We start from the raw sequence: 27,631 nt of genomic DNA, 5'->3' as shown, positions 1-27,631 counted from the left end.
GATATTTTGACTGAAGCACACTTTTGTTACTATTGACATTATTATATTATACTTCGACATATTATTTGATTTGATGGTTAACGACACTATAAAACCGTTGGTGACAAAACATGTATGCCACAAACAAGCTAAGGAGCTTTGTTTCGCTTAATATTTTATGTCACACTATAACTCCCTTATAATATGACATTTTGATGTAATTTAATGGCATACAATAATATAAAATTTTTATCTAAATTTTGTTGGCATACGAGGACATTGCAATTTAACTATATTTTTAATGGCATACTTTGCTATGATGGTTAAATTTAATTTGTCATATTATATAACATTTTTATGGCAAAGTACACAGTTACTCTTTAATGGCATTTATGTATTGTACGCTAATAGGACAATAACCCATTTGGGGCATTTAAAACGTGCATATCTATGGCACTTTTTATGCCATACTATTAATTATTACGCCTTTGTGTTTATATTTGTACTCTGTCGTTGCTGTGGCGACCCCTTGCGGACTGACGTCGCATGTTCAGCCTCTGCGCAACACTTTGCTACCATTGGTCGAAAAAGTCACCGTCGTTGCTTCTCCAATGGCTCCGGTCTGACCTCTTCTGCATGCAAGCTCCTCCCTCCAACCCCTCCTCCTCCTCCTCCTCCTCCTCCACCATACACACACGCGCCCGCCCGCGCGCGCGCACACTAACCCACCCCCTGTGATGACAAACCCTCCATTGCTGGTCCCTGGCATGTCTGGTGTGGGCGATGTGATCTAAAACCGATCCGGAGCAGACGACGCGTTGACGGAGATGCGCAAATAAGGTAATCGAACACGCGGCGTTGCACGTTCACACGCTGTGACGTGACGAATATCGATCCTGCGCCTTGCCCTTAGCCCGATGGCGCTATAACTCCCAACTCTTCGCCATCGGGGAATCGCTTCTATTTGTTGCGCAATAAACCGGTGTCGACATTTCTTTCATCGCGCACACTAATCTTTGTTTGTTTCCCCCCCCTCCTCCTCTTTGGAAGGCGGTCTGTCCTGCGCGGCGGGATGAAGTATGAGCGACGATAAACGCGCAGAGAGAAATCCGAGGCAACATAATCCCTGCGAGCAGCGGGGGGGACGATGGGGACCGCTATGGCTTCGATGAAAACATTATTCCTGTGTCTGCTCTGGGGTGAGTGAGTGAGTGAGTGAGTGAGGGAGGGAGTGAGCGAGGGAGCGCGCGCTCTACCTGTCCCACTAAAACCCAACTCTCCACCTGTCACATGCACGCGGATTGTTCGTTCAGGCAGAGTTTATTTCCCACAATCTAAAAACAAAACAATTATTTTTGACTAGTGATTATTTGCTTTCATCACCTGTTTTTTTTATTATTGTTACTTCCTTTTCTACACAGCTGACCCTATGAAACATATTTTAGGTACTTAAAAGTTTCCATGAGAGTAAGAACCGGGCACACGACCTGGAACTTGTTGGATTGGATTAGTAGTGATGCTATCATTTGATCTGATAACCAAGTAGACAGGGGTCCCGTGGTCCAACATGCATCGTTTTGTGAGTTCTTAGTAAAATTGGAGCTTTGCTCCTCCCATGTTGCACACTAATCACTCCAGACAGCATTGAGCATTGTCCCGGGCTGTGGTGTCCCCCGGCCCTATCGGTCCAAGCCCAATGTTAATTAGGACTTGATCCGCCTAAGCCTCCCTCCCGTCTTCCATGTAATTATTTGGGGCCGTGTTGTTGTCGGCTTACGGCTCGCCTGTGAGAAAGCTCCAGTTGTTTTAGGCCTAACCTACACACACACACACTCACACACACACACACACACAGACAGACGCACATGCACAGACAGGCAGGTCCATCTAGTATTTCTAGTTGTTCAGGTGTTTTTTATCAACTGAAGGCGTTAAAGTGCTTGTGTTCGTTGGTCCTGATCTTTTGTTCAGTGTCAGTTGGTTGACTGGTATGTTGGGATGATCACATCTTATTTGCATTTTTTTATTTACATAAATAACATTTTATTCTCAGCTTTTTGGGGGGGTAAAGAGAGCACACATCCCATAGTCAGTTATCATCTCAAATTGTGTTCAATTTACCTCTTTTTTTGTTTATATCTTTTAATAATTTTCATTGTTGTGTTTTTTTTCTTCTTCTTGTCATTTTTATTATTATGATGTGTGAATTGTAACTCATCTGTCTATTCCAGCACAATACACATCGCATAAAAAAAACATTTCTGTAGAGCAAGTCCAAAAACATGTTCCTCTGTTTTCTTTCATAAGAGGAAATGATTTGAATGAACAGTAATGGTGTGAGAAAAATGCCTGCCCCTATTTGAAGAGCTCGGCCCGTTTGAGTCCATTATGTTTGGTCCCCCTCTGTGTGCTTTGCAGTTCTTACATTAGCTCAACGCACCCAAGGACCATCAGTTCTTGCTAATTTGAAGTAGCATTAGAACTTTCTGAATGCCACTTTCCTGGATTGAGGCAACCAGTTTCAGGTAATCTTACTGACACTAGCTCACTGTAAAGAGATTTAACTACTAATGTCCTGTTTCTTGTTCCTCTTTTAAACAAACATAAAAATCCCACAGCATAAACTACGGCTGAACGCTTTCGACTGTCCTGTTGCTGTTATTTTCAACGATGTTGCAATTGCCAGATATTAGCTGGAATATTCGCTACATCACTGAATCAATATTCTCATTTTCATTCACAAACATTTTACATTTAATATGGTGTGGCTTTTTGCCTTAAGTCAGTGGAATAAGTTTATTTAATTTGAAAATGGCGTTTGTGCCCACATATACGATAGTATTTATTTTATCAGCTGCGTCCTCGTCCTCCCGCTGACGGGGCGTTCTTCCTCCTGCGCTGTTCAACGTATCGATGCCAGCGGGTCATCAGCTCAGCGTATCGATCTGTGACGCCACATGTGTGGCAAACACGCTGCGAGGCGAAGCTGGGACCCACAGAAGTTGCAGCTCTCAACCTGTCCCGCCCATTCTGTCCCCTCCAGGGCCCCAGTGCGCTCTGTGTCGCGAAGTGTTCCTTCCTCCTGGCACGCTGTACCGCGTGGCCGGGTTCCCCCTCTCGCTGCCCTGCGGCGTGTCCGGATACGAAGGCCCGCGCACGCAGGACTTCGAGTGGTTCCTCATTCGGGACGATGCCGGAGGGAGGCAGATGGGAGTGGTGTCCACCAGGGACGAGGGCTTCCCTTACGCCCCTTTCCAGGCCCGGGTGAGGAGTGGAGAGGTGAGGGTGGAGCGGGACTCGGGGGACAGAGTCCGGCTGGTGATCCAGAGGCTCCGAGCGGATGACCAGGGGAAGTATGAATGCTACACGCCTAGCACGGACAGCACCTACCAGGGGAACTACAGCACCACCGTGCCCGTCAAAGGTGAGGGAGCAACTGTAAAGAGTGAATGAGAAGCGTTACATGCGTTCTGCTGTATCAGGAAATAGTGGAGAGGAACTGGTCTGAGAACACGAAGGTAATCAGGGATCAATAAAACAGATCAGAGGAATGAAGAGACATGAATAGAATAATGAAATATTACTTGTGACCAGCAGAGAAATATGTAAACACGGGCAATAAACATAAAAATACATTAACTAAATGAGTGAATACAACATACGCTTCGCTATAGTCGCCTAAGCTTCGGCAAAGATCGAGCCCCCAAGCTGAGGTTGCTAAACGTCCCTTCAGTAAACGCCATTACACGACTAGCTTTATAGAAATGAAATTTGCTCTGTCTTCTTCTCCCACCTGGCTCCCCCCCCCCCCCCACCCTGTGGAGTTAATGTAATTGTCCGTGTCTCTCCACGCGCCCCCCCGCAGTGATCCCTGACACGCTCCAGATCAGCTTCTCCCGCTCGCTCACCGGCCAGCCCGCGCCCGAGGGCGCCGAGCTGACGCTGACGTGCTCGGCCGGCATCCGCTCGGAGCAGCTCACCCACCTGTCCGTGGCGTTTGGGCGGCGCGGCGGGGGCGGGGAGGCCTCGGAGAGAGAGATCATCGCCATCGACAAGCTGCTGGGGGTCGTCCCCGGACCCTCGTACAGGAAGCGCTACGAGGACGGAGAGATCACGCTGGAGAAGAGGAACGGCGAGGCCGGCGTGGACGTGTACGTGATGAAGATGAGGGCGGTGCGGCCGCAGGACAGCGGCGCGTATTTCTGCGAGGCCTCCCAGTGGATTCGGGACCCCGATCGATCGTGGCAGAAGATCGCCCAGAGGACGCTGGATATTGGAAACTTGACCGTTCAGCAACTAGGTCAGTGTGACGCGGTGAGGGTCGACGCGCATGCTGCTTGGTGATGAACTACTTACCATTGGCTGTAGTTAGTGAGACAGTCTTACGATACACGGGGGGGAAGAAAATGATATAAAACATAAAAACTGAAGGTTTCAACTGGTCGGTGGTTCTTTCGTCAGTAGGGCTGGACCTATGGTGCCGTTTGGTATGTAGGGCTCTTTCCAGGTTTCAGGCTAATCTCTGTTTGTGTTACTTACAGCTTAAGTTAATGTCTAGCTTGCTGGCTGGCCGACTGAGCAGTTTACAGACTGGGTAGATCAGGGGGTCAGGGGGTCGAGGGGGTGGGGGTGGGGGGGCTGATTAAACATGTAACTGGATACGCATACGCAGTCAGCTAGTTTTCTGAATTAGTACTGACCTTTCTAGCAGCTTAGACGGCTGGATATTTGACAATTGTTCCACCATATTTCATGATTCCTGACCTATTTTTCTCGATCAATCAATTTAATCGTCTGATCTATAAAATGGGGAAACTCTGAGATGCTTTCATCAAATGCCATGTCTTATTCTATCTTCTATGCTATAACCTTTTCATGTAAGGCTACAAAATGCAGCAAGCCTCTCATTTGAGAACCTGAGTCTATCAAAAACCTGCTGCGTGTCAGCTGTCAAGCGGTCTGACTGTTGAACTGTTGGCTCTCGATGATCATCCAGCTGGATCCGACCGGGGGGGTCGATAGCTGGCTGACGGAGCGTTAGAGTAACGGCCCGCCGTCTCGCAGCTCGGATCAATTTAAATTCTAAAGAGCTTGTGTAGGTCTGAAGGATTAAGCAATCTTTCCTCCCACCTTGGCCTCTCGCAGCCCGCAGAGAGGATAGCCACCGCTCTGTCAGACCGCCCGCGTCCATTAATGTCAGGACAGCTTTGTCCTTTTCAAAGTTGCTTCAGTAACAGGGTTTTTATTGTCTTGATGTGTTTGCTTCATAAAATGCATTTCACGTTAAATATTTAATATCCTCGCCACATTTCACACACGCCGTAAACAACCTCACAGCACTCGGGAATTACTTATTGGTGCTAAAAGTTATTTGGGTCAATTCTTTTCCTGTTGGAGCTGAAGTGGAGGCATTGGATCCCATCAGCGCATGCATTGTTTTTCTGACATGCAGCATCTAGCTCCGTCTGTGCGGCCCCTCTTGTCTGACTAAACAATAGTCTGATGCGTCTCCTTTTGTTGACATAAATAATGCGTCTATTGTTGAGCAAATCTGTGTTGGGGTTAAATGAGGCTTCGCATCGGTGTTGAGAAGTTCCATTTATACCGGGTTCTTAGTAACAATTTTGATTCATTAAACAAAGTTTCACTTCTCATAAGTGCTTTATCTTCTACTGTGATGCTTTAATTGTACCTCAGAATACAACACAGTAATTCCATCCACATGCTGAAGTGTAATCTTTAAGGAAACATGACAAAATGGAGACCTATTTTATCCAGAAACAGAAACAACTCTTGCTTCCCAACAAAAATGAAAACCAGAGTATATATATATTGCTTCCCGTGGATATATCGGAGTGCTTGCTGGAGGCCCTACTCCATTATTACTAATCTGTCCCCCTATACCCCTACCCCTTTGCTAGCGGAGTCTCTGAGCATAACGTCCTCGCCCAAGGGGGAGGTGATGCTGCAGGTCGGGTCCCCTCTCATCCTGACCTGCGAGGTGTTGGGCCTGCCGTCCGGAGTGCGCTCGGGCCTCCTGGTCCAGTGGATGAAGAAGGGATCAGAAAGCGACGGCGTGGCTGGCAGCGGTGCAGTCGAGGTACTGACTCATTTAAACTATAGTTGTCTAGTAGAACAAGGTGCCTGCACAGTAATACTGAGGTTTAATTATTATACCTCATTCTGATCAATATGTGTGTGAATGCACAGGCCCTTGAAAAAAAAAGGGATCAAATTGTAATGTCCTGCAAGGCATGTAGTATGTAGCAAAGCATGTGCTTTTTCATAAAAGGTGATCAAGGAAACATCTTGTTAAGCTGCATTACTCAAAAATGGTCAATAATAAATAAGATTTCTGTTTTCAATTCCATCACATTCTGAGACATTGTTCTTTATGTTGTATTCTGTCAAGGTGGAGGTGGCCCGAATGAGCCCGGACGGCGTCGTGAGCTGGGGGGACGACCTCAGCCGTGCAAGCGGGGGCTCGATGGAAAAAGTGGCCGAGGGGCGGTACTCTCTGAAGCTGTTCTCGGCCCGGCCCTTGGACTCGGGGGTGTATCGGTGTGTGGTGAGTGTGTATGCCGGCGAAGGGAACCCTGGAGCTTCTACTCCCGCAACGCTCACCCAGAGGTCCGAGGGAGTCACCGTCAAACTCAAGAGCAAAGGTGAGAGCGGCTTCTCGCGCAGTGATATAGACGCGTTGTAGTAAAATACGTAATGGAACACGTGACTTGTTTCTCTTCATATTTATCAGAAACACACGACTCCCTTCAAAACTATCCTTTTGGCTTCACAGATGTGCTCGTTGCCGCGGTGGCCCACCTACCCCGAGGGCCGCTTTTAAAGCGAGGCAGCACCATCACCCTCATCTGTAACGCCACGGTGACGACCACAGGCCGCGCCCAGGCACAGGTGCAGTGGCTGCGCTGGCCAATCCCCGAACGAGGCGCCAAGAAGACAGGGAGCCAAGCGTTGGATGTCACTGTGCCGGACCCGTCTGTGGAGAAAAAGCCCACACTGGTGGCTGCCCTCATGTACGACGGTGTCGCCAAGGTTTACACCAACGGCAGCGAGGTCAGCGTGGAGCGCCTGTCGGCCGGCAGCTACAGGCTGAGGGTCCACGCGGCGACGACGGAGGACCAGGGCGTCTACGTGTGTCACGCCCAGGCGTTCGGCCAGGACCCTCATGGAGGCTGGTACAACACGGGGGCCAAAGCCGAGTCCAATGCGGTGACTGTTTACCTGTATGCCAGAGGTAAGAGAGTCCCGGGTTGGGGGTTATGCAATAATCAAAGCGATCATGGATGCGGATTACAAGCAGATACAGATGAACTATTTCTGAAGGGATTTTGACTGGGATCGTTGCTCTAATTCCCCCTCCAACACACATGCATTTACACTTAAAAGCTGCTCGGTACAAAGCAAAGTGTTTGTTATTTGTTACCCAAAAGAGAATTTCTTACTTATAGCAGTCAATTTCCCCATCTGAAAGTGGATTATAATACGTTAAATGTAATTTACATCGCTGCATCGCCTTCTATTACCTTTACAGCTGCTGACCTCGTCCTCATCCCTTTGGTCATCGGGGTCTCCTCTTCCTTGTTTGTGGGCATCGTCATCATCGCCACGGTAACCTGCTGCTTCATGAAGCGACTAGCCAGGCAGCGGGCTGTAAAGTAGATGTTCGCCGTCTCCGTCTGTCTGAAATCTGAATGTTCGCAAAGACGCACAAAAGGGGGGAATACGCAGAACACAATGGATCAAATGGCAGGGTAAAATGAAGGGAAAAATGACTGGCCCTGTTTATTTTCTTTTTGTTGTATTTTGATAAACCTGTTTGATGTTCAATGCCAAAATAATCAGTTTTTTTATTTTATTGTATTTTTATATTCAAACTGTCTGACCAAATTTGAGTTGATTGCTTAACCTCACAGCCATAGGCGTAATATTCTAGATTTTTTAAGCCACTATCAAATTGTAGAAATACTTTTTTTTTTTATCTTTAGCGTAAACCGTCGTTTAGTTCAAATTAAAGAGAAGTGAAAAATACAACACAAAAGACTGTTGTTACCAGGTCAAAAGCATAAAAGGTACTGCAGGTTTATTTTGAGTGTCTCAAATGAGGAACCTTGTGAATGCCGCAAAACAGTGTATATTTTCCACAGATAATCTGAGCAAACGGAAGTCACAGTGTGATTGTTACAGTTTAAAAAAAGGCGTCTCCGCCTGTAAAAGCTCTATTTTCACGTAAAGAATATACGATCAAAAAGGTCACAAAAGGTAGATTATTTTCCAGTAGTTCTCTCCCTTAAACTGCATGTATTTTTCTAAATGTCCGTGCATGGTGAAGCCTCTAGCACTGCCACTGACAGTCACATGAATGCTGATGGGAGCAGTTTAGCTTCCACGCGCTTAATCTGCACAGGGACCTTCCACTGCCTGCAGCCCAGCAGCACTCTGCACGTAAACAAAGTCTCTGTCTGTTACTTAATAAGGAAGGCGCCGGCCCGGGGGCTCGATGATGCCAAGACCAATTGAATATCAGTTCTAAACACAAGAATTCTTTGCTCGTGATACTACGTGCTGAGGTGAGTTTTCCATACAGACTGGTGTAGATTTGATGAGGAGAAATGATACAGATGCCCATTATGCACTGAGCTAAAATGTGTAAATATTGTATGGAGTTTAGCTGTTTTATTTTTTCTTAATGTGAGTACCTCTTTTACAAAGCACTAGTGTTAAACATTCTGCAGCAGTCTGCCCTTTTGAAGCACTCTGAGACATATGGGACCGGGACCAAAGCCCCTCGGTATTCTTCTATTACTTGATTTCCTTCCAGCTGAAAAATCACTTCTTTGCTCTTCCAGGGTAAATACGGTTGAGTGTTTTTCCTTCTTTTTTGGTGCAGTGAATGGTTTGTGTGTTCTTGTAACTGAGACAGAAAAACAGTAGAGCAAAGAACAGAGTTTGTGATGCTAAAAAACATATTTGTACCCAATGTTTAAATCTCCTGAGCAGCAGTCATACGACGTAGTTCAGTGGAGTCAAACTCGCATCATCACCTATCATGTACCCAAGTTGCTGCTGGCCCTCAGAAATCTGTTGGACAGACTCACTGTGTCTGCACACTGTGAAATCCATCCTTCTCTTCCTATCAAAAGTAAAACTTAAGAAAAGTTTGGTCATGCGAGCCTGGTTGACCATTTAAAGTTAGAGACACGTATGAGAAAAGGAGGAAACATTTGGTGGGCAGTTCCTTTTTCCTGCTTTGAATCTGTTTGCATTGACTTGTACTCTGCTGTGTCAGTCAGTCATTATTGTCTGTCTCCTGTTGTTTTTTTTTCGATGTGAGAGTTCCTTTAAATATGCCTGATATATAAACGTCGTTCACAACCAATGGGGAATAAAGTCACAGCTCTGCTTGCTTCCCGAGCCACTTTGTTCCAGATCTACTACTCAAAGCTGATTTGTTCCCCCGCATATTCCCCACACATGATTATATAGTTACACGCACAAATGCACATGCAACAGTGCAGCAGCAGCAGCAGCGCTGGCTGGAATTTCAGATTCAAGTAAGTGAGTATCTGCGTGTTCGTCTCTAATCCCTGTTTATGGCAGTGTCCTGCTGCCCTTCCCCCACTCTCTCTCTCTCTCTGTCTCTCTCGCTCTCTGTGTCTTTCTGACACAGAGTCAGTTTGGCTTGTGTTGTGCTTCATTTCCAATCTCTGTTTACCGAGAAACACGGCTGACTGTAAAATGTGCAGCACGTGGCGTGCAAAGCAGCAGTAAAAGTTGTGCTTTTGTTTGAGGATAAATGTTAGACCCTTTTCATGAAGGTGTTATGTTTTTGACTGTTGTACTCATGCTTTAAAACCACTGTTCCTGAATGCATGGATTGAAATACACAAAGGCTGGTTACTGCTGAGTTTCTGATGGTGCTTTGGCAGACCTGCCAGCTGAATAAACGTATATACCACTCTGAGTTTATAAGATCTCTTTGGTTTTATTTATTCCTTTGTTTTCTATTGCAGAATCTGCATGTAAGGAGAAAATATGTTCCGTCTGAAAAATAAGTGTTTGGGTGTTCGTTCTTTCCATCTATTAGGTCGGAAAAGTACAAAATATATCTAGTGGTTGCTGCAGTTTCCATGTTTGCACCAGCCAAAAGTTTGAATTTCAGCTCAAGTTAGCGCTCAGCAGTTTGTGTTCCAGTTTTAGAAGTAATTGGGCAGAACATTTTTCTTATATTCTGACAGAAAAACATGTGTTCATGCAACCCGAAAAATAGTCCAATCATCAAATTTAATTACCTAGTATTTAATTTCTGTTTCTGCTCTTGCTAGATGAAATAAGATGCAATGAAAACAAAACATCTCATCCGGTACAAACCACTGGATTGAACTGCTCTTTCACTCAGATGAGTCCTTGTAGAATGGTTAAGAAGCAACAGCACAATGTCTCATAACAGCTTTTCATTGATTGATTTAAAATATTTCCCTTTCTCCAATTGGTTTGCTGACTAAAAATGTTTTAATATAATCCTGGATGATTCAATTCCATTTGCAAAGCAAAATAAACACAGCAATAATACTTATTTTTAACAACTTATTAAAAGGCTGTGTAAAGTGAGAGTCGTCACTCTTGGCAAACCCACAGATAATAATCACCTGGCTGCTCCTAACGTGTTACCCCCAAGTGATAGCTAGAGATAAAAAAAAGGTCTTATCTAGTTGTCAAACTTAAAGTTAATACAAAAAACATAGATGATTTCATTTTCAAGTATAGCATTTAACGAATGATGTCAAACGTAGTCACAACTTTATTAAGTTCCACCATTGACGCTGCTTCTGAAACTACTTGCTCCTCTCTGAGCTTCAATGGCACTACGGTATCAGTTTACAGAGCATTACATCACCAATGCAAATGCTGTACCAGTGTTAATCCTCTTCTTCCTGCATGACTTCAGAGGGACATGGCAGGCACACAAACACGGCTTTGTGGTAGACTGATATGACGCTGCACACTGCCTGTGGTTGGCCGGTGAAGGTACCTGCTCTCCCAATCAGTCCCTGCCATCTGAATGTCAACCGAGGCGGGATTAAAGGTGCAACACAGTGCAGGCACACTCCGGGCAGGTGACCATAACTGGTCACCTAACATAACAATTTCCAAAGAGTTCTGAGTTGAGGGCTTATCATTTAAATACATGGAATAATTCAAATAATTAGATTTAGGAAATTTAAGAACCCAGAAACAGTCTATGGAACCTACCCACAAAGCGCTCTGAAGCGCACTCGTTTACATATTGCATCAGCTTTATTGAACCCACGGCGGAAGATTTACACATTTTCCCCTAACTTTGTGAATAAACAAGCACCATGTTGATTAATGTGGGACAGTTTCCTCACAGTTTGATGTTCTATGAGCAAAAAATAGTAAAAGTTTTAAAGAAAGTTTGGTAACTTCCTTTGATACCCCTGCCTATAATGCATAAAGAAAATAATACTTATAACAGTGTTTTATTATAGCTGTAAGCACTCATAAATATGAATAACTCATGACAATGATCAATAGACATTATGAATTATTATCTAAAGACTTATAAAGGTCAATTATGCGTCATAATTGGAGGTCATAGCTTCAAAACTCTTTTGCAAGGATAAGTGTGTATTCAATTGTGTAATATGTTGCAATATTTTCATATGGCCTTCCAAGATAGAAGTTACTATAGTGGTCATTGTTTTCTTTAAGCAAAGTAAAAAATATCAGTAAATAGATTTCTTTCTTGCTTTTATAATTATTGATTATTTGTATTGTTATCATGATCATTGTCAAAAATCATTCTGAATATGTATTTCTTACAACTTTAAATACAGACTGCTTTTATCCGATTATGAGGCATTTTAAGTAGGTTTAAAAAGTTAAATGATTCAGGTGAAAGCGATAGACAACTAACAACACAAAGATCAAAGTAAAAAAAAAATCTTATACACCATATCAGCAGATTATCGTACAAAAAAAGCCTATTTACATGTCTTCCAAAGGTCCTTGCTCTCTACTGTGTTCAGTCTATCATGATTTCCACACCTCCCTGCTTTCATTCCTCCATCCAGCCGAGGACAAAGGCTGCATCAACTCTGGTAGTTGCAGGACCACGAACGAGGTGTCACCAACTCCCAGAAGCTGTTCTGTTGAGACAGAGTAGAAGAACAGGTGTGAATACGCTGAAATCCTTTCCGACACGATTAAACATAATTCTATCACCGCTTAATTCCCTTCTATTTTTAGACAGCGGTTACTTGTGTCAAACCATTGTATGTGTGAATGACGCACCTGGCTTTAGAGGACGCCACGTGTGTAAAAAGTATGTTAAGTACATCTGTGTCCATCTGTCAGGCAAATCCTTAACATCCGTCACTGCATCAAACGTTACATGTCAGATTTCTACAAACCCGCTGATACACAACACAGCTGAGAAGTTGGATGGGTCCTTTTTTTATTTGGTGTACACGTAGTACATGACTGCAGATGGGAACAAAGCCACAATGTAACAGAGGAGTCACTCAGTTCCATCTGGTTACTGACATCAAAATATAGTATTTTGAAATACTCCGGTACTTACGTAAAGTCTTATTATTATATTATTAGATTTAGTATTTATCTTTTTTTCAGTGTTCTTATTTGCACTTGGCTTGATTGACTTTCTGGCCTAGTTTCCATATAAGTATTTCATAAACTGGGGTCAAAGGGCTGTCTATTGACGTCATTGTAGTGCAGCACACTACAAATAAACTGCTGTCTCCTTTTCACATGGTGTCTGTTTATGTACCTCTCTGTTTATTTAAAGGATATTCACGTGTTTCAACAGTGTTTCAAGCCTTCAAACAACTCAATACAATACTTCATGTCTTCTGCTGGTTTTAGCAAGAAGCAGGTCTGGGATCATCAAGGCTAAAGCTATCCTCAAAGAGGTGAAACAAAATCACCCAGATCCAAGCTTTAGTCTGATTACGGCCTGGCTGCTCTGCATGTAGGTGGAGTACGTACCCCGGTCTGAGGGCAGTGTATCTGAGCGTACCACTCCTGGCAGTACAGGCACACCTGGACGCCCTGACCCAGGAAGAGACACATCCACATGATGACGTTGAACACGGGGCTCTGTCGCTTGTCATTCATGGTAAAGTTGAACACCACTATGAAAGGAAGACATGAGGGATTATTGTGGTTGATGATTGTTTTTTTTGTTTTTTTTTTGCATGCGCGAACGCTATTTTTAGTGACAGTTAATCTGCATGAGCTGTAGCTCATCTCATGCTTGTGAGGACCGGGAAAAATAGGAAAAGCATTCAAAGCAATTTGGTCTGATGACGACTTATACATCTACCAGCAGAATATAACTCAAAGCATACGTGTACTCTCTTGAAATATAATGAAAAAGAGCCTTTGAAGACACAGTTCAGAATGTAGAAGGCAACATTTAAATCATTTATAAAAAGCCATTGCATTTTGAGACAGTGTTTAAACTTCAGCAACTATAATGAGGTGGACAAGAAACATTTTTTTTTTTTCTCGCTCCATCTTATTTTCATCCCGTATTTAAACAACATATATGTTATCAAAATGCTTTCCCCCTGACCAGCAGCACCGAATCCCAATCACTTTTGTTTACACTGTCCTAAAAGTCTCTCCCTTGAATAATGAACGTGACCCTCACCTCCGAAGAAGGCAAACAGACAGAACATGACGGGATAGAAGAAGCCGAATCCCATGCCCAGGGCGTACTCATGGACGAGGGCGGAGACGATGAACACGGAGAGCATGGCGGCTGTTCGGAATTTCCTCTTCGACAGCTGCAGGGGTCAGAGGTGTTTGGCTCAAAGTTCAGAGGTCGCGCCGGTGCAGTGGGGGGGAATCACAGGAGTACTATGCGTGCTTCACCGTGTGACGTGCTGCCGATTGTGTTAATGTTTTGTTGGATGTGATCGCAGTCTTCTGATACTCACCAAGAGGAAGTCTCTGTATCCGTAGTAATAGAGCCAGTCGTGAACCACTACATTCCAGGTACGGTAATAGTTGGCGAAAGATGTTGAGTTCCACCAGTCCTGAGACATCAACACAGGGTAGTAGAATGAGGGTGTGGATCAAAGTAAAAAAAATAAAATAGAGATGGATCATTTCAATGACTGCTGTTAAATATGTTATAATGTTAATATGTAATGTTATAAGGCGCTTCCAGCTGCTGCAGAGGTAAATCGTAAAAAAACACAAATACTTTTGAATAATGTCACAGTCCAGCCTCATTGAAAAAGAACATGTGACCATTAGTATTATTTAAATGAAATGCTAGTAAAAGAGGTAGGCCATCTAGAGCATAAATATATATGACCAGCAAAGGAGATTTTCACTGCCTCCACCCATAAATAAATCAGTTAGTCATTTAATTACAACTTGCAGCAACACATCAGTCAAAAGCACATGAGCACAAAACTAAGTCATGGCTTGTTCGGGAGAAAACTGTATCAACATGTTGGAAAAGTTCAACTCTTTAGGAACAACAGGGACACCGTGCACGTTTGAAAAACAGTGTCTTCACAGGAGAGATGATGTCACACCTTATAAAACATTCTGTCAGCAAAACGCAGCAGCTCCCCAAAGAGGTTGAGCCAGCAGTGCAGGAAGGCAAAGAAGCAGAGCAGAAGGAGCATTGTACCTGCAATAGAAAGTAGAAAGAGAGAGAGAGAGAGAGAGAGAGAGAGGAAGGACACTTTTAATCTGGGCACCTGTCCCAATTGTAACCCGACGCTGATGCTCTTAGATCGATACTCCAGAAAGCCATTCACTTAAAGAGAGTTATACAAATGCCAGGCTTGAATACCTTTATTCGATTTCATAACAGCATCTTTAATCTTATCTCCTAGAAACACAAGAGACCTGTTTCCTCAATTTCCATATCAAGAGCTACATCAACCTGCGCTGACTCACACGGATAAGAGATAACGGGAAGTTGCAAGCAGAAGTGATGTAACAAATAATGATTGATTTCCGTGTGTGTTTTACACGGGGCTTAAAAATCTTCCAGCACAAGTTCCACATAGGTGCCGAGTAGAAAATACCGTACCTGGTAATATTGCGTGGAACACGGCCAGTACCATTGTCCGTTTACTAAAAGGCTGGTTGGTCTTGGGTCTGAAGACCGGCACGCAGAGGCGGACCAGGATGAAGTAGCCATAAAACAGGCACCCGAAGATCTGCAAATTCAGTGGTAGTGAGAAAAAGAAAAGAAAATAAGGGACACGCTCGAGAATCAGCACCTGTAAGTTCGTTATTGCTTCTGGGTATCACATAAGAGCCCTTCTAGATTCATTAAACCCACACACACCTTCTTCCTTTCCCTTCACAGTCTTACATAATCAGACTGAGGGGGGCTGAGTGTGAAAATGACATGAGTGTTGAAAAGCCAAAGTTGTATCTTACCATGCCAAGTGTGGTGAAAACATACTTCCATCTTATGTGGGAATTCCTGCAAAAGACACAAGTGTTTACTTAAAAATAGCTTTTTTTCTTACAGTAGTTTCCTTTATTGTCTGTAAACTGGAACGCGAGCAGAGGATGAAGTCACTCTCCCCCCCCCTTTGTGTTGTTATCCCCGCTGTGGGATTTATTTATGTTGCACTTACCTGACGTTATTTTCACTGATTAAAATGAAATGAAGGAATACAAGCAAAAGAATACCAGGTCAAAGAGACAGCATGTCTTACCGCGGATATGATTCCTTGTAGATGAGAGTTGGACAGAAGAGGAAGTACAGATAGCTGGAAAATGTTGGAGTTCTTGGACTTTCCCCTAAAAAGCAAAAGAAATTCAGTAATTATATTCCTCAAATCAATATTTTTCCATAAGTTTTTAAGTTATTTCATGTTGCCTAAAATGGTAAAAAAACGTTTTTTTAAGGGGTTTTGTTTGTTAGACTTTTACAGTAAAATAAAAAGACCCATTCATCACCCCAGTACCATTTTGCAATATGATGTCATGGGGCGGCACGTACTTGAGATTGTTTATCGCATGTGGGTTTATTCATTGGTAGTTTTAACTTTAGCATGCATCATTACAGATGGTATCCTGCTGAGGTCTGTATTAGTCATTTTTCCCAGCTGTCTGGGAGTGTCCCTGTGAGTAATGATATTGCCCAAGGTGTAAGTACACCTGGCATCAGTACAATTCAGCACGCTACCTTCCTTTGGTGTATTCTTCATAATAACAGGAGCGGTTTCTCTCATGAACGAGTAGCTCTTCATCAGGAATCGAATCTGGGGGAAAATGATAGATAGAGTCATTCATGAGATGAGGGACACAATGTATCAATTGAAACAGCTCAACAACAACTCGACATATTTCATTACATCATTCTCACGTTTCTGTTTTTGCGTATTTTGACCCAATGATAGAATCACATCCGCAATTAATCACGGGAAGGTACATTGACGGGGAACTGTCTGCCGTGTTACAAATACAGATCTAATTCACCATTTGACTTCCTCAAACTGAAGTTCCGACGTAATGCGTCATCGAGCTGCTTACAGCAGAGAACCTCTCTGTACTAAAATCTAGATTATACACTTAATACGAGAACGCAATTAGGCTAATTGGTCCCAGCGCAGATGAAGATCGGGGACGGGTTTCACATAAGGCCTAAACCCTGGGATTACCTCACTTCATCCAACGCAGCTAAATTAACAGCAGAACTAAGGCGGTTTTGAGAGACCGAGGAAGCCGGGATAAAGAGGATGAGAAGGAATTACAGATTGCATCTTTGATGTTCAAACGTTGGCTACACTGAGATCTACTTTCTCCTTTCCAGCTGGAAGACTTCCATCTCTGCCCAGCAAGCATTTTCATTGAAAAGTTCTTGTTACTGATATTGAGGGTCTAGAGAAATCTGTAGAATTATAAAAACTGACCCACTGGTTATCTTAAATCACAAATGAGCTGCTCAACAGCATCCAAACACATTCATATCTGTGTGCCATGTGTCTTTTAAAATGACTTTTCTTCTTCTGATTTCTCACAGTAGCTCCGAATGAGGATGGCCTTTCACTTGCAGCCTGTTTTCAATAAACGTGACAGCATTGATTCCTCAAATAGCCACTGACCTGCTCCAGTATCACGATGAACCGCGAGGCTGGTGGCAGCTCGTAGTGCACAGCCACGTAGACGGGAAACATTCCCAGCACACAGGTCTGCACTGCCGACAGGACCAGACCCGAGCCGAGAGAGAGCCCCAACTTAGAGGGGAAGCTGTGGTACAAGGATCCCCAAAACACCAGCGTGAAGTAGGGCACCAGCAGGGTGTAGACAAACATCACGCTCCAGGCCCAGGTGACCGTCCCCAGCTTCCCAAAGGCGAAGAACAGCAGGTCGAACTCCAGGACCAACCTGAGAACGCATAGAAGAAATACATTACATTTTTATTCAAAAAAGTTTTATCTTCGAACAGGGTCTTGAATAACCATTTAAATGATATTAAAGCAGGACTGGCTTTCATAAAGGATAGGCATTTATTTCTCTGAAGAGAGCGCTTCTGGTGATGACAGTAATAGATTTAAAATACCCACTCACTCCACCATGTCAACTCATTAAGTTTCAGTCAACTGTGGGCGGACGTATCGAACAATTTGCACACAGCCAACGGAGAAAACATGAAAATTGGAAATCACAATAATGCGTGACTGCAAACAGCAACTGAATCATTACCGACCAGCCCAAAGCCGCGGCAGAAATACTCTCAAGGATTGATTGCTCTGTTTTTCCACACGAGCACAGAGGCCGGGAGAGGAGAGGAGGAGGGAAGGAGGGAGGGAGGCAATGAGGGAGGAAGATAAGAAGTTCTTTCTAAAGGCTTCGTGGCAATTAAGTTTCTATTCGTTCAGGGTTACAGGGTTTGATACGTGTCATTGTCGTAAACACACTTCCACACACACACACACACGCACAGATACAACCATGCACATGTCACACTGACCTGCCCTGGTCGAAGTAGTCGACAGCCAGCGTGCTCAGGAAGAAGATGAGGAGGATGGCGATGAACATGTGGTAGATGGTCCTGATGTGGTTGATCTCAAACAGTTCACTGATGATGAGGAGTAGAGCCTTTATTAAATGTATTCTATGTTGTAATCATGTAAATTATAGTGTATTGTAATAGGAGATACACAAACTTGCTTAAGGAAATACAGTTTGCCATTTTTTGCAGTTTCCTTATGTTGTACATTTAAATATTGCAGATTTCCACTCTGATCAAGGCAGGATCATTGAAACAATATTTTTTCGTGGTACATCGGAGACAACTTTTCTTTCAAACTTACTCCAACAGTGATGGCCTGTCGGTAAACACTTTGCCGTCATCCATTCTCTGAGAACTAGAACAAACACAGACACACAGAAGAGAGAAGATGAACATGGCTCCTCCCACATCAACGAGGAAAAATGTGCTCCTCCTCCTCCTCCCCTTTACCTGGATGGGGGTCTTTTGGATGGTTTCCCGTTAACAGCTGGCTGTAATTGGGCAAAAGGCTGGATGGAGTCGGTCAGAGCTTTGTCTAGTAAATCACTGAGCTGATCCTGGACCTGCTTCAGGACATTCACCTTCACCACCTGCAAGACGTACAGGGGAAAGAGCTTTCTTAACCTAGAGTCAACCAAAAATAGAGCATAAGCTGCAACTTTTACGTTGCATTGTGTCTACTCTGAAATTTGAGCTGTTGTGTTGTATAACACAGCTACATTGCATAAATGTAAAAAAGTCTATTGGTCCATATATATTATTCCAAATATCTTAACATGACCACCCCCCTGACAGGTAACCTTTCAGTGAAATGCATTTATACACTTTCTTAGCTACTTTGAAGATGTATTTTATCGCGAAAGGCAGAACAGAAAATACTATAATATTATATATATTGCACTCATTACCCCCCCCCCCTCTCCTACACATACATTTGATGCCATTTCTCAAAACCCATTCCAGGAAGTGGAGTCAGTGGTTACCTGTGCATGTTTCTGCCACCGTCTTAGATCCTCCTGTTGTGAACTCTTATGGTCTTCAACTGCAGAGAGAAAAACTTGCCTAAAATGAACTGGCACAATATACTGTACATATCTCACCTGAATTAATATCCACTTATACGATTATATAATTATACAAAATACAAATCCACAAGCCACTGGGTTTAGAGTGTGTGGGTGTGTCTTAATGTATATATACATATATTCATGTTGTTTTTGCCCCCTCTGTTCTTGTGCTCATGCCTATATTTCTACATTTTATCTTTACTTCTAAAGCAATTTGAGATAACGTGTGATGAAACGTGTTATATTGGTAGAATTTTCATTGACATTCAAACTAAGATTTATTTTTAAAATAACTATAAATATTATCTTTCTTGATACCATCCTCCACTGGTCTTCAACTATTTTCAAAAAACAAGGTATGCAATGAGTGTATGCAAACCAATACACAAATGAACCCAATGAAACACATTTTAAAGAAATTCAAAAAAATGGTTGAGCATGTAAATGTAAATATGGCCGTACCATGACCAGTGATCTCATCCGACTGACGGGTCTTGACGTTTCGGTGCCACACTCCGTTAGGTGGCTCTGCAGTCGTCATGGTTACAAGAGGACCAACGCCACAACAATGTGGACGGTCCACTGGAATTCAGGCGGACAATCCTGTGCATGTCAAAGTTGAAGGTTAATCTCACACACATCCGTTTGCTTCACTGGGGATAAATAATGGAAATCTAATAACGTTTGAAGGCACATTGTAATATGCCACTAATTATTGCTGCCAGGTTCCTATTGGCCCAATCCAGCCTATTGTTAATTGGTCCGATAGGGATTGGAGAACATAAAGGGTGAACCCTTTGACCTTACCTCGCACAGTTTTGCTCGACGCATGCCTAAGTTACTGGTAACAGCATTACCCTCCAATAAATCTCCTGTTTTTACTCATTGGAGAGGACAGCAATGCAACATGCTTGAAACGTTCAAACCCTGGAGGGCAGCAATTCCTTTTGCTGTTAAATAGGTTTCATTCACTGTGAATTTAACCTTTGTTGAGACTTGTCGGTGTGAAGAATATTAAACTATATATTGAGAGATTAAATGAGGTCACAGGCCCGTTGCAGGCAGATTGCCTCATGCAAAAAATCATTAATATTCCTGATGAGTCGGTCCCAAAGCAGTGAGCTTTCTCGTCTGCATCCTAAACTGAAAGTGCATGATCCGAATGCAGAAACAAATCGGGGTCAGAGGTTTTTGAACTGTAGTGACCCCACACTGCTTGCCCACAGCAAGGGTCGCTCGCGTTCAAGCTAAACAATGAAAACAAATGATAAAGACTGTCTACTTGTCCCCTGTGGAAGTTCACACACAATAGATAAGCCCCACAGATGAGCGACGAAGTAAGAGACATAGAGTAACCCCGTTTTATAATCCATACTGTTTGATTATACACGGGGGACATGTCGGCACAGCAGATAAGCTGTGCACAGATTGCATTTACACATAGTTGCTGTCTGTAATCGGGAATAATGAACCCTCTGATCTCAAGTGATAATTCCATCAACTTGCCTTTTCAATGTGTTATTTAATCCAAACACAATGTGGGTTTCCTCACCCACATGTAACCCTATTTGCATGAGTGGCTTACCCCACCTCAATTGGCAGCTAAAGGGAAATCCAGATTTGGAGTAGGTGGAGGATAAGGCTGGTAAAGGGGTAGCTACAGGGAATCCTGCAACGTGGGTTTACGTTTCCATTAAGAATCCTGACTACCATGAAAATGTTCCCTAATTGGTATCTGCACAGTTTTACATTTACTTTTTCATTTTTCCAGAGCAACTTAGAATAAGTGCATTATACAGTTCAACCAATGCTGATTGAGATGACTATCATCACTATTTCGCAGGGATTTTCATGTCAGATGATCATAGAAAAGACATTTCATGATGTTATGGAATTTAAAATGAATATCAGAGCCATATTGAAGTTTTTTGATTGAGTAGTTAAAGGATCTGTCATCTTGAGCTCCACTGAGAATTTGCTGAAAAACACATCCTCGATGTTATTGTCGTATGAAGTAAACATTTTAGGTAAAGTTTCAAACCTGACCATGCTCCCTGGTACCTTCCTTTAATACATACTACAAATACATACTAAACTGAAAACCTGCATTGTTTACTCCATACTGATGCACAAATGAAAGACTTTTCAGCAGTCAGTAACTCCCCTGTATTCTATATTCTGTCATTTACTAAAACAGAACTTGTTCTTAATGGTAAACAGCAGCTATAAAAGCTATAAAAGCGACGGATGTAACATATATGTGTCAGGCAGACATCCAGGAGTAAACATTTGTCAGCGTGTCGGCTTTGTACTCACACAGACTCGCAGCCTTGGCGCTCAGTCAGCGGTCTATCGGCTGGGATGCAGTGTTTCGATTGAGGATCCCCACTGACACGGCGGGTCTGTGTCACACTTCTTATGATCCCGCTCCTCTCCTTCCCTCTGCTGCCGTCTCTTTGCACTTTGACCCTTTTGGCTCCTGGCCCTCCGGGGCAGAACAGGTCCACCTTCTACTCCACTTGACATATGAGGTCATGCTGCAGAGGGGTTTGTCCCTTACTCTATTGACAGAAAGTGACTCTTGCTAAATATTTTCAAAGCAGTATTGATTATTGAATTGTGTGCACGTTCTACTTGCGATAGCTGAAGACGTCTGTAGGTTCGATGACATCCGGGTCAAAGGTTCCCGAGAAGGACTGAATGAGTGTCAAGGCATTGAAAAGTTTTGAAGCAGAGTAATTCTCTACTGTATATCTCCACACATGTGCACAAGGGATTTTTAAGCTCATTGGGAGTAATATTTATATAGTAATATTTTTATATTCATTAATTTTGTGGAAATATCTCTGAAGTGCTCAGATATATGATTCCTGGAGAAAATAATATGTGCAAACTATTGTTCACAAATGCAGTATTTGTACCTTAACAAAGAGTGGAATACCAGTCCGTGTATTGGAAAAGGTCATGTGACTGTGGGCAAATACAGCGTTGGTGAGACTAAGGTACGTGCAGTCTTACGACACGACGGCATGTCATTTGAAAAAAGTTTGTTGTTTTTTTGCAGTTGGACCAAAAAGTAAAACAGGCTGTACAAAGTTTATTTTGTGTCCATGTTCTCAAAGTGTTTATCTTGGACAGTGTTGGGCACAAACTAAAAGATAATAGTTATTTAAAAATCCGTTATGTGGACAGCTGTTATTAGCAGCATGTAAGAACATCTTACATGCAAAAAATGAAAATGTATTCGTAACAGGGAGAAATAATAATACAGGAAAGTAAATTATTCTCACAAATATGTCAACCCCCCCCCCCCCCCCCTTTCCCCTTTGTGTGCTCTTGTTTACTCTACCTATTGATTTTTTGGGGAATGTGACTCACTTTTAGCTCAGTGTTAATTTCGTTGAAGAAAACTACGATGAAAAATATTCGTTAACGACCTTTTTTCCATGACGAAAATAGGAGACGAAAACTGATCTTAAAAAATAAAAACTATGACTAAATATATGATAATTTTCGTTAAAAAGTGGGGGTCCAGTTGAGAATGGCTGGTTAAAAAATAATGCATTGCACCGATTGTGGGAGGTTAAGGGGTCTCTTTTGTTGGGACAAGCAATTTCACAGTGGAAACAATAAAGGACCATGAAGTTTCCGTTGGCCACGTCAAAAGCATCGCGAGTAAACAAAGACAACAAAGTGTTTAGGTCCCTGGTTCTCATGAAGTCGGCGGAGCTTTACACCCTTGCAAATTTGTTAAATATCCTTGCAAATAAATGCTTTGCTGTTTGTTAAAAGCCAAATCCATTCATGTAATGATTTTTCACATTGTAATTTATATTAGCTCACACAAACGCTTTGTCCACCCCTGCTATGGACCGATCCTAGGAGGGATATCTAATGGACCACTGAAGGACTCTAAGATAGACTAATATGCAGTTGTAGACACAACACAGGGGGTCCCTGAGAAGGGAAGAAAAGGAGTTTAATATGGCTGTTAAATGTGACTAAAACTAGACTAAGATGTTCTGAGTTTTTGTCGACTAAAACTAAGAAGGATTAAAATGACTAAATGTGACTAAAACTAACATGCATTTTCATCTAAAAGACTAAGACTAAATCAAAAATAGCTGGTGTTTTTAACTCATTCCGATGATGAGGGTGATAATATGTTGATGTTATTATTAATACCATCATTATCCAATGCATGTCCATTATTCTTTTTTTTTCTTGCAATCTCAAACAAACAGCATAAGATCTCAAAATGAATCAGCGCATGAAAGGAACGTTTTATTGACAGAGGTTTCTCCCCAAAAGCAAGTGAAAATGTCTGCATTTATTCTTTTTATAACATAGACAGTGTAATAATAACACAACATCATCTTTATTTAAATTGAGATAACAATACTGTTTCCCAGCAGCTACAGAAGTACTGCATGCACTAAATCCCACACTATGAACAGACCGACCCGACGCACACGTGTACAAACAAACATATTGCATCAGTTTTTTTTTTCTGACCATTCTTGCCAAGTTACATTTCTGCATATTTTAGGCTACGGTTTCACACATTATTCAACTTGCCTGAATATTTTCAGTTTGGTTACAATGACAAACGGAACAATGGAATTGAAAATAAACTTTCACCCAAACATTTACAGCTCAGTATTCAACCATAGCACATAACAGAGGAATAGTTGTTTTCTTTGTAGTTTTTATTCATTAACAGAAAATTTACATAAAAAGGCTGTTCACATTCAACTAATGGTTTCTTTAGTTTATGCAAACACTTCTGTGACTCAGTCAAGTTGCACAATGTCTTTTTATCAGACTTAACAGCTGCTGAAGACTGTAAATAATAGAAGCATAAGGAACATAATGTGATAAAGTGCTTTATTTGCCTCAATAACTAAATAGAACAGGGTGTCTCTCGGTAACGCTTGACATAACAGCCCACAGTGTGACGCAACGTAATATTTCAGTTTATAAATGTTATCGTTCAAATGGCAACTACTCAGGACAGGAAAAATATGGGGAGAGAATTAAAGAGGAGAAAGATTTAAATTGAAGATGACTCATCATCATTTATCTGGTGTTCATTGCACGTGACTGGAAAACAAAATATTGGGCTTCACAGCCTTTACAGCTGCAGGTAAACATAGTATTTTTTGACAATCAAAACTAATACTGACACTACTGTCACCCTTGATTCTCTCATCCTGACTGGCTGATCAGGAGCTCAACAAGAAAGTATGAAGGGCGCCCAGAACATCGCTGTGTGTGTCAATTAACTTATCAGCTCAGATAACTTCAGCTGCACCCATAGAACACGGTATGTGTGACATATCTACACGTAAGGTTCAAAGGTCAAACACCTGATTGTCTGATGAAGCCACCTATGTGTGAGTCAGAGGGCTGAGAAAGGGCTTCATCCGCTGTTAACCTACAGTAACCTTTGGTTTATGGTTCGATCAGAACTTACAGAGACCTCTTTAGATAAATGACTCTAATCAGGGTTTAGGTTTCGGTCCGAGGTGCTTTATACATGAGCCGTGGGGTGAGTCACTAACATTGGAACGGCAGCTGCACGGGTGCGTGCATTTTCATTCAATGACAAAACCCTGGAAATCCAAAACATTCAAAGCAGACATCAAAACAGTTACTTCACATTCAGGAACGGCTAGAAATTATGATTTGTTCTGATAATGTATAGCAAATAAAAACATGTTTAAATAGAGCTAATGCTAAATACTATATATATATATATATATATTTATTTGTTTAAAACTACAACTAGCAGTATAAAAATAGTTGCTACACAATTCTTTTTTTCCACTCTGCCATGCTTTTGGGTGTCATGACAATGACTGAACATCTCACAGACGGTCCCCACCATGCTGTTTTCTTTAGGGATAATTTACTGCTTGAGTCTCTCTACTACGACAGAATCTGTATTAAAAAAAACAATCAGAAACCTTCTGTTTCTGACTCTACTGGTGGTATCCAGTGGCTTTTCTGAATGGTTGAAACTTATGCAGTTTACCAAAAGAAAGACTAAGTCAAATGAACATTTAAGTGAACGACATTGTGATACATTTGCTTATTAGCACAATGGGTCCTTGTGTGGTTGGGTAGAAAGTGGCTTTAACGGAGTGAACTGTAGCTCAGAAATTGCCAAGACCTCCACCGAAAGAGTGACTTGCTGGGGTATACGTGTATGGAATATATAGGTTACCGTAAGTTATCCACATTAGGAACCAAAGTACCAAACTGTCATGAACTGAGGAGTTAGAAATAAACAGTATACTATATGTAAACTTAATTTCTGTTGTTTAATTAAGGACAAATTGGAGTAAAATGTCTACTGTGTAAGCTAAGGCCCGGCCAAGTTTTGACTGTGGCAGGTGAGAAGAAAAAAAAGCGTTGTAATAAGCTTGATGGCGCAGCAGTTTATTTTCAGTCAATCCCAGTCACACGTTCCTGCTGCTGTAAAAACACCAGATGTGGTTCAGTTTAATGAATCCACAGCTGAAAATAGTTCCCATGAATCTACTATCTACCCGTGTTCAAGAAGGTGCTTGCAAAAAAAAGATGATTAAAGATTTGATTAAAGAATAAAACAATACTTCATTGAACTGTTTGCTTGAGACTGAGAGCCACAGCTGAGTCATTTTGAAAATACAGAGATGCAATAATGCATTGTTGGTATTGGTCATTTCAGGAGATTGGTTAACAACAACCAAAAGATTGAATAGTACCAGCCTAATCCTTTTAATACAACAGTTTTTTAAGACTGAATTCACCATACTGACAAACAGTTCTTTTTTAGATTGAAACATCTCATGGTAATGCAGACTCGCTTTCCCTCCTAAATATTTTACTTTGACATGCACAGTTCTAAATTATACATATCAGCCAAGTGATCTTGAGGTTCACTGTGGAGTTTTCAGATCCATATGCGTATAATTATCATATTATAACAGTAATAGTGATTAAGATTGAGCTTATTGTTAATTGAACCGTTGCCCTTCAGTTTACTGTGATACCCTCACTGAGACGAACAGCACCCACTGGTGGCCACCTACAGACCTGCACCTTCTCTTCCCCACCTTCATGGAAGGGAGGGTGCGGCAATACGGGCGTGAGCTGCCAAGTCACACGTTTTTGAGATGCAGTGCATGCTATGAATCTTACTGATACCAACAAAGACCCCACATCCGTGTAAGGGAAGGAGAACAGATTTAAAAAGAAGAAGCAAGCAGGGGGGGGAGGACAGGGGACCCCGAAGAGAGAGGTCTGCTCACAGCAGGTGAGCATAAGAGAGGAAGGAGAGACCTGGGAGGACGGTGTTCAGCTGCATGCAGATTTACAGAGGAGGCCTCAGAAAAAGGGTGGAGGGAGCCTGGGGGGAGGGGGGAGAGAGAGAAAGAGAGAGAGAGAGAGAGAGAGAGAGAGAACAACCGTCAAATACATTTGAAAGTAACAGGGAGAACGAGAGGGCGGCCAGTGAGTCATGCCAACATTGCCAGAAGGAATATGTCGCGAATCATTTTATTTCTGGTGTCTTCACTGAGAGCTAGATGTATTTCGGAACTGCATGGGAATGTCTTGGGACATATTTAGACTACACAGGATGTAAAACTGTGCACTTTGTAAAACGTACGCACTAGTTCTGCAAATCAAGTCGAAGAAGGTTTGAGTGAATTCACGGTTTTGTGACAAGCCGTGCTGTATAATGTTCACTTGAATACATTAAAAAAAGGAAACTGAATGGAGCTTGTGACAGCAAAATGACCGAGATAAAGTAAAAACCCAGGGGAATGGAGGAATGGGGAATGGTATTTCCCAGAGGAAACACCCTTTTATAATGTTGTATAATCTTTGACCTTCGCTGACATTTTTGAGAGAGAGAGTTAAAAAAGTGTGTGGTGCTGAGCCGGGACAGATGCTCTTTGTTGGATATTTCTGAGCAAAGCGTCTTCTCTGACTGTAGGTATTTTTAGTGCGGGGCCCCCCCCAAAAAAACGAACCAAGGCTGTCCCTGGCAGTGTTTTAATCTCTCGAAAACCCCAAAGGGCCGAGACCCAATAAACTGTAAAGTCACAGTGATGTTACGTAAGACAAAGTCTGCTCCCAAAGCAATATGTACAATGGTCTAATGGAGTTTTAATATACATTTACTACTGGCTATGTTTGGATAAGACAATTCAGTTGGCTTTTATTCAGGTAATGTTTGATAAGCATTAAAACAGATTTTATTTCATGCATTATGAAAACTGCAACAACAGGGTTAATTCCTTTCTCATTCATTTTGACGAGAGCTAAATACTCACACGCTTTGATCGAATGCTCTTTGAGCCATGTTAACCCATGCTCTGTAAAACGAAGAAGAGTGTTTTTTTTGTCTTTGTTCTTACCTCCCCAGGACTATTAGCTGGCTGAGGCCTTCGGCTGCAAGCTGTAGAGTTTGCTTGGGTCCTGGTTGTCACAGACGTCAGTACTGGACCCAGAATTCACACTCAGAGCCGTG

At 42.4% G+C, this 27,631-nt stretch overlaps 3 protein-coding genes across 4 annotated transcripts in view; 1 reads left to right on the top strand and 2 right to left on the bottom strand.

Moving 5' to 3' along the window:
• Window positions 1–656: 656 nt before the first annotated feature.
• igsf8 (immunoglobulin superfamily, member 8) lies at window positions 657–9,961 on the top strand. The gene is made up of 8 exons (XM_037490038.2): window positions 657–819; window positions 1,030–1,178; window positions 3,023–3,403; window positions 3,845–4,279; window positions 5,901–6,079; window positions 6,392–6,644; window positions 6,776–7,234; window positions 7,532–9,961. Exons 2-8 carry the CDS (start codon window positions 1,127–1,129, stop codon window positions 7,657–7,659), a joined length of 1,887 nt encoding a protein of 628 aa, XP_037345935.2. The 5' UTR covers window positions 657–819; window positions 1,030–1,126; the 3' UTR covers window positions 7,660–9,961.
• A 1,451-nt stretch (window positions 9,962–11,412) lies between these two features.
• On the bottom strand, window positions 11,413–21,619 carry soat2 (sterol O-acyltransferase 2). The gene is made up of 16 exons (XM_037490039.2): window positions 21,424–21,619; window positions 19,570–19,710; window positions 19,024–19,082; window positions 18,491–18,630; window positions 18,342–18,395; window positions 17,999–18,106; window positions 17,130–17,412; window positions 16,211–16,286; window positions 15,738–15,822; window positions 15,454–15,499; window positions 15,098–15,227; window positions 14,592–14,689; window positions 13,983–14,081; window positions 13,694–13,829; window positions 13,027–13,172; window positions 11,413–12,167 (listed from the first exon to the last, which is right to left on the bottom strand). The coding sequence occupies exons 2-16, from the start codon at window positions 19,646–19,648 to the stop codon at window positions 12,111–12,113; spliced, it is 1,596 nt and encodes a 531-aa protein (XP_037345936.2). The 5' UTR covers window positions 19,649–19,710; window positions 21,424–21,619; the 3' UTR covers window positions 11,413–12,110.
• Window positions 21,620–23,370: 1,751 nt separating this feature from the next.
• Window positions 23,371–27,631, bottom strand: part of kif5ab (kinesin family member 5A, b) — a 56,523-nt gene continuing 52,262 nt past the window's right edge. For both annotated transcript variants that reach the window (XM_037490846.2, XM_037490847.2), the window contains 2 exons: window positions 27,519–27,631; window positions 23,371–26,503 (listed from right to left, as the gene is read on the bottom strand). In XM_037490846.2, coding sequence (XP_037346743.2) covers window positions 27,532–27,631 — 100 coding nt within the window. In that variant the 3' untranslated portion in view covers window positions 23,371–26,503; window positions 27,519–27,531. The remainder of the gene's footprint in view (window positions 26,504–27,518) is intronic.

The sequence above is a fragment of the Pungitius pungitius genome, chromosome 8, assembly GCF_949316345.1.
Source record: "Pungitius pungitius chromosome 8, fPunPun2.1, whole genome shotgun sequence".
NCBI classification, from domain to species: domain Eukaryota; kingdom Metazoa; phylum Chordata; class Actinopteri; order Perciformes; family Gasterosteidae; genus Pungitius; species Pungitius pungitius.
The sequence above is the reverse complement of the archived record's forward strand: the minus strand, read 5'-3'. Positions and strand labels throughout refer to the sequence as shown.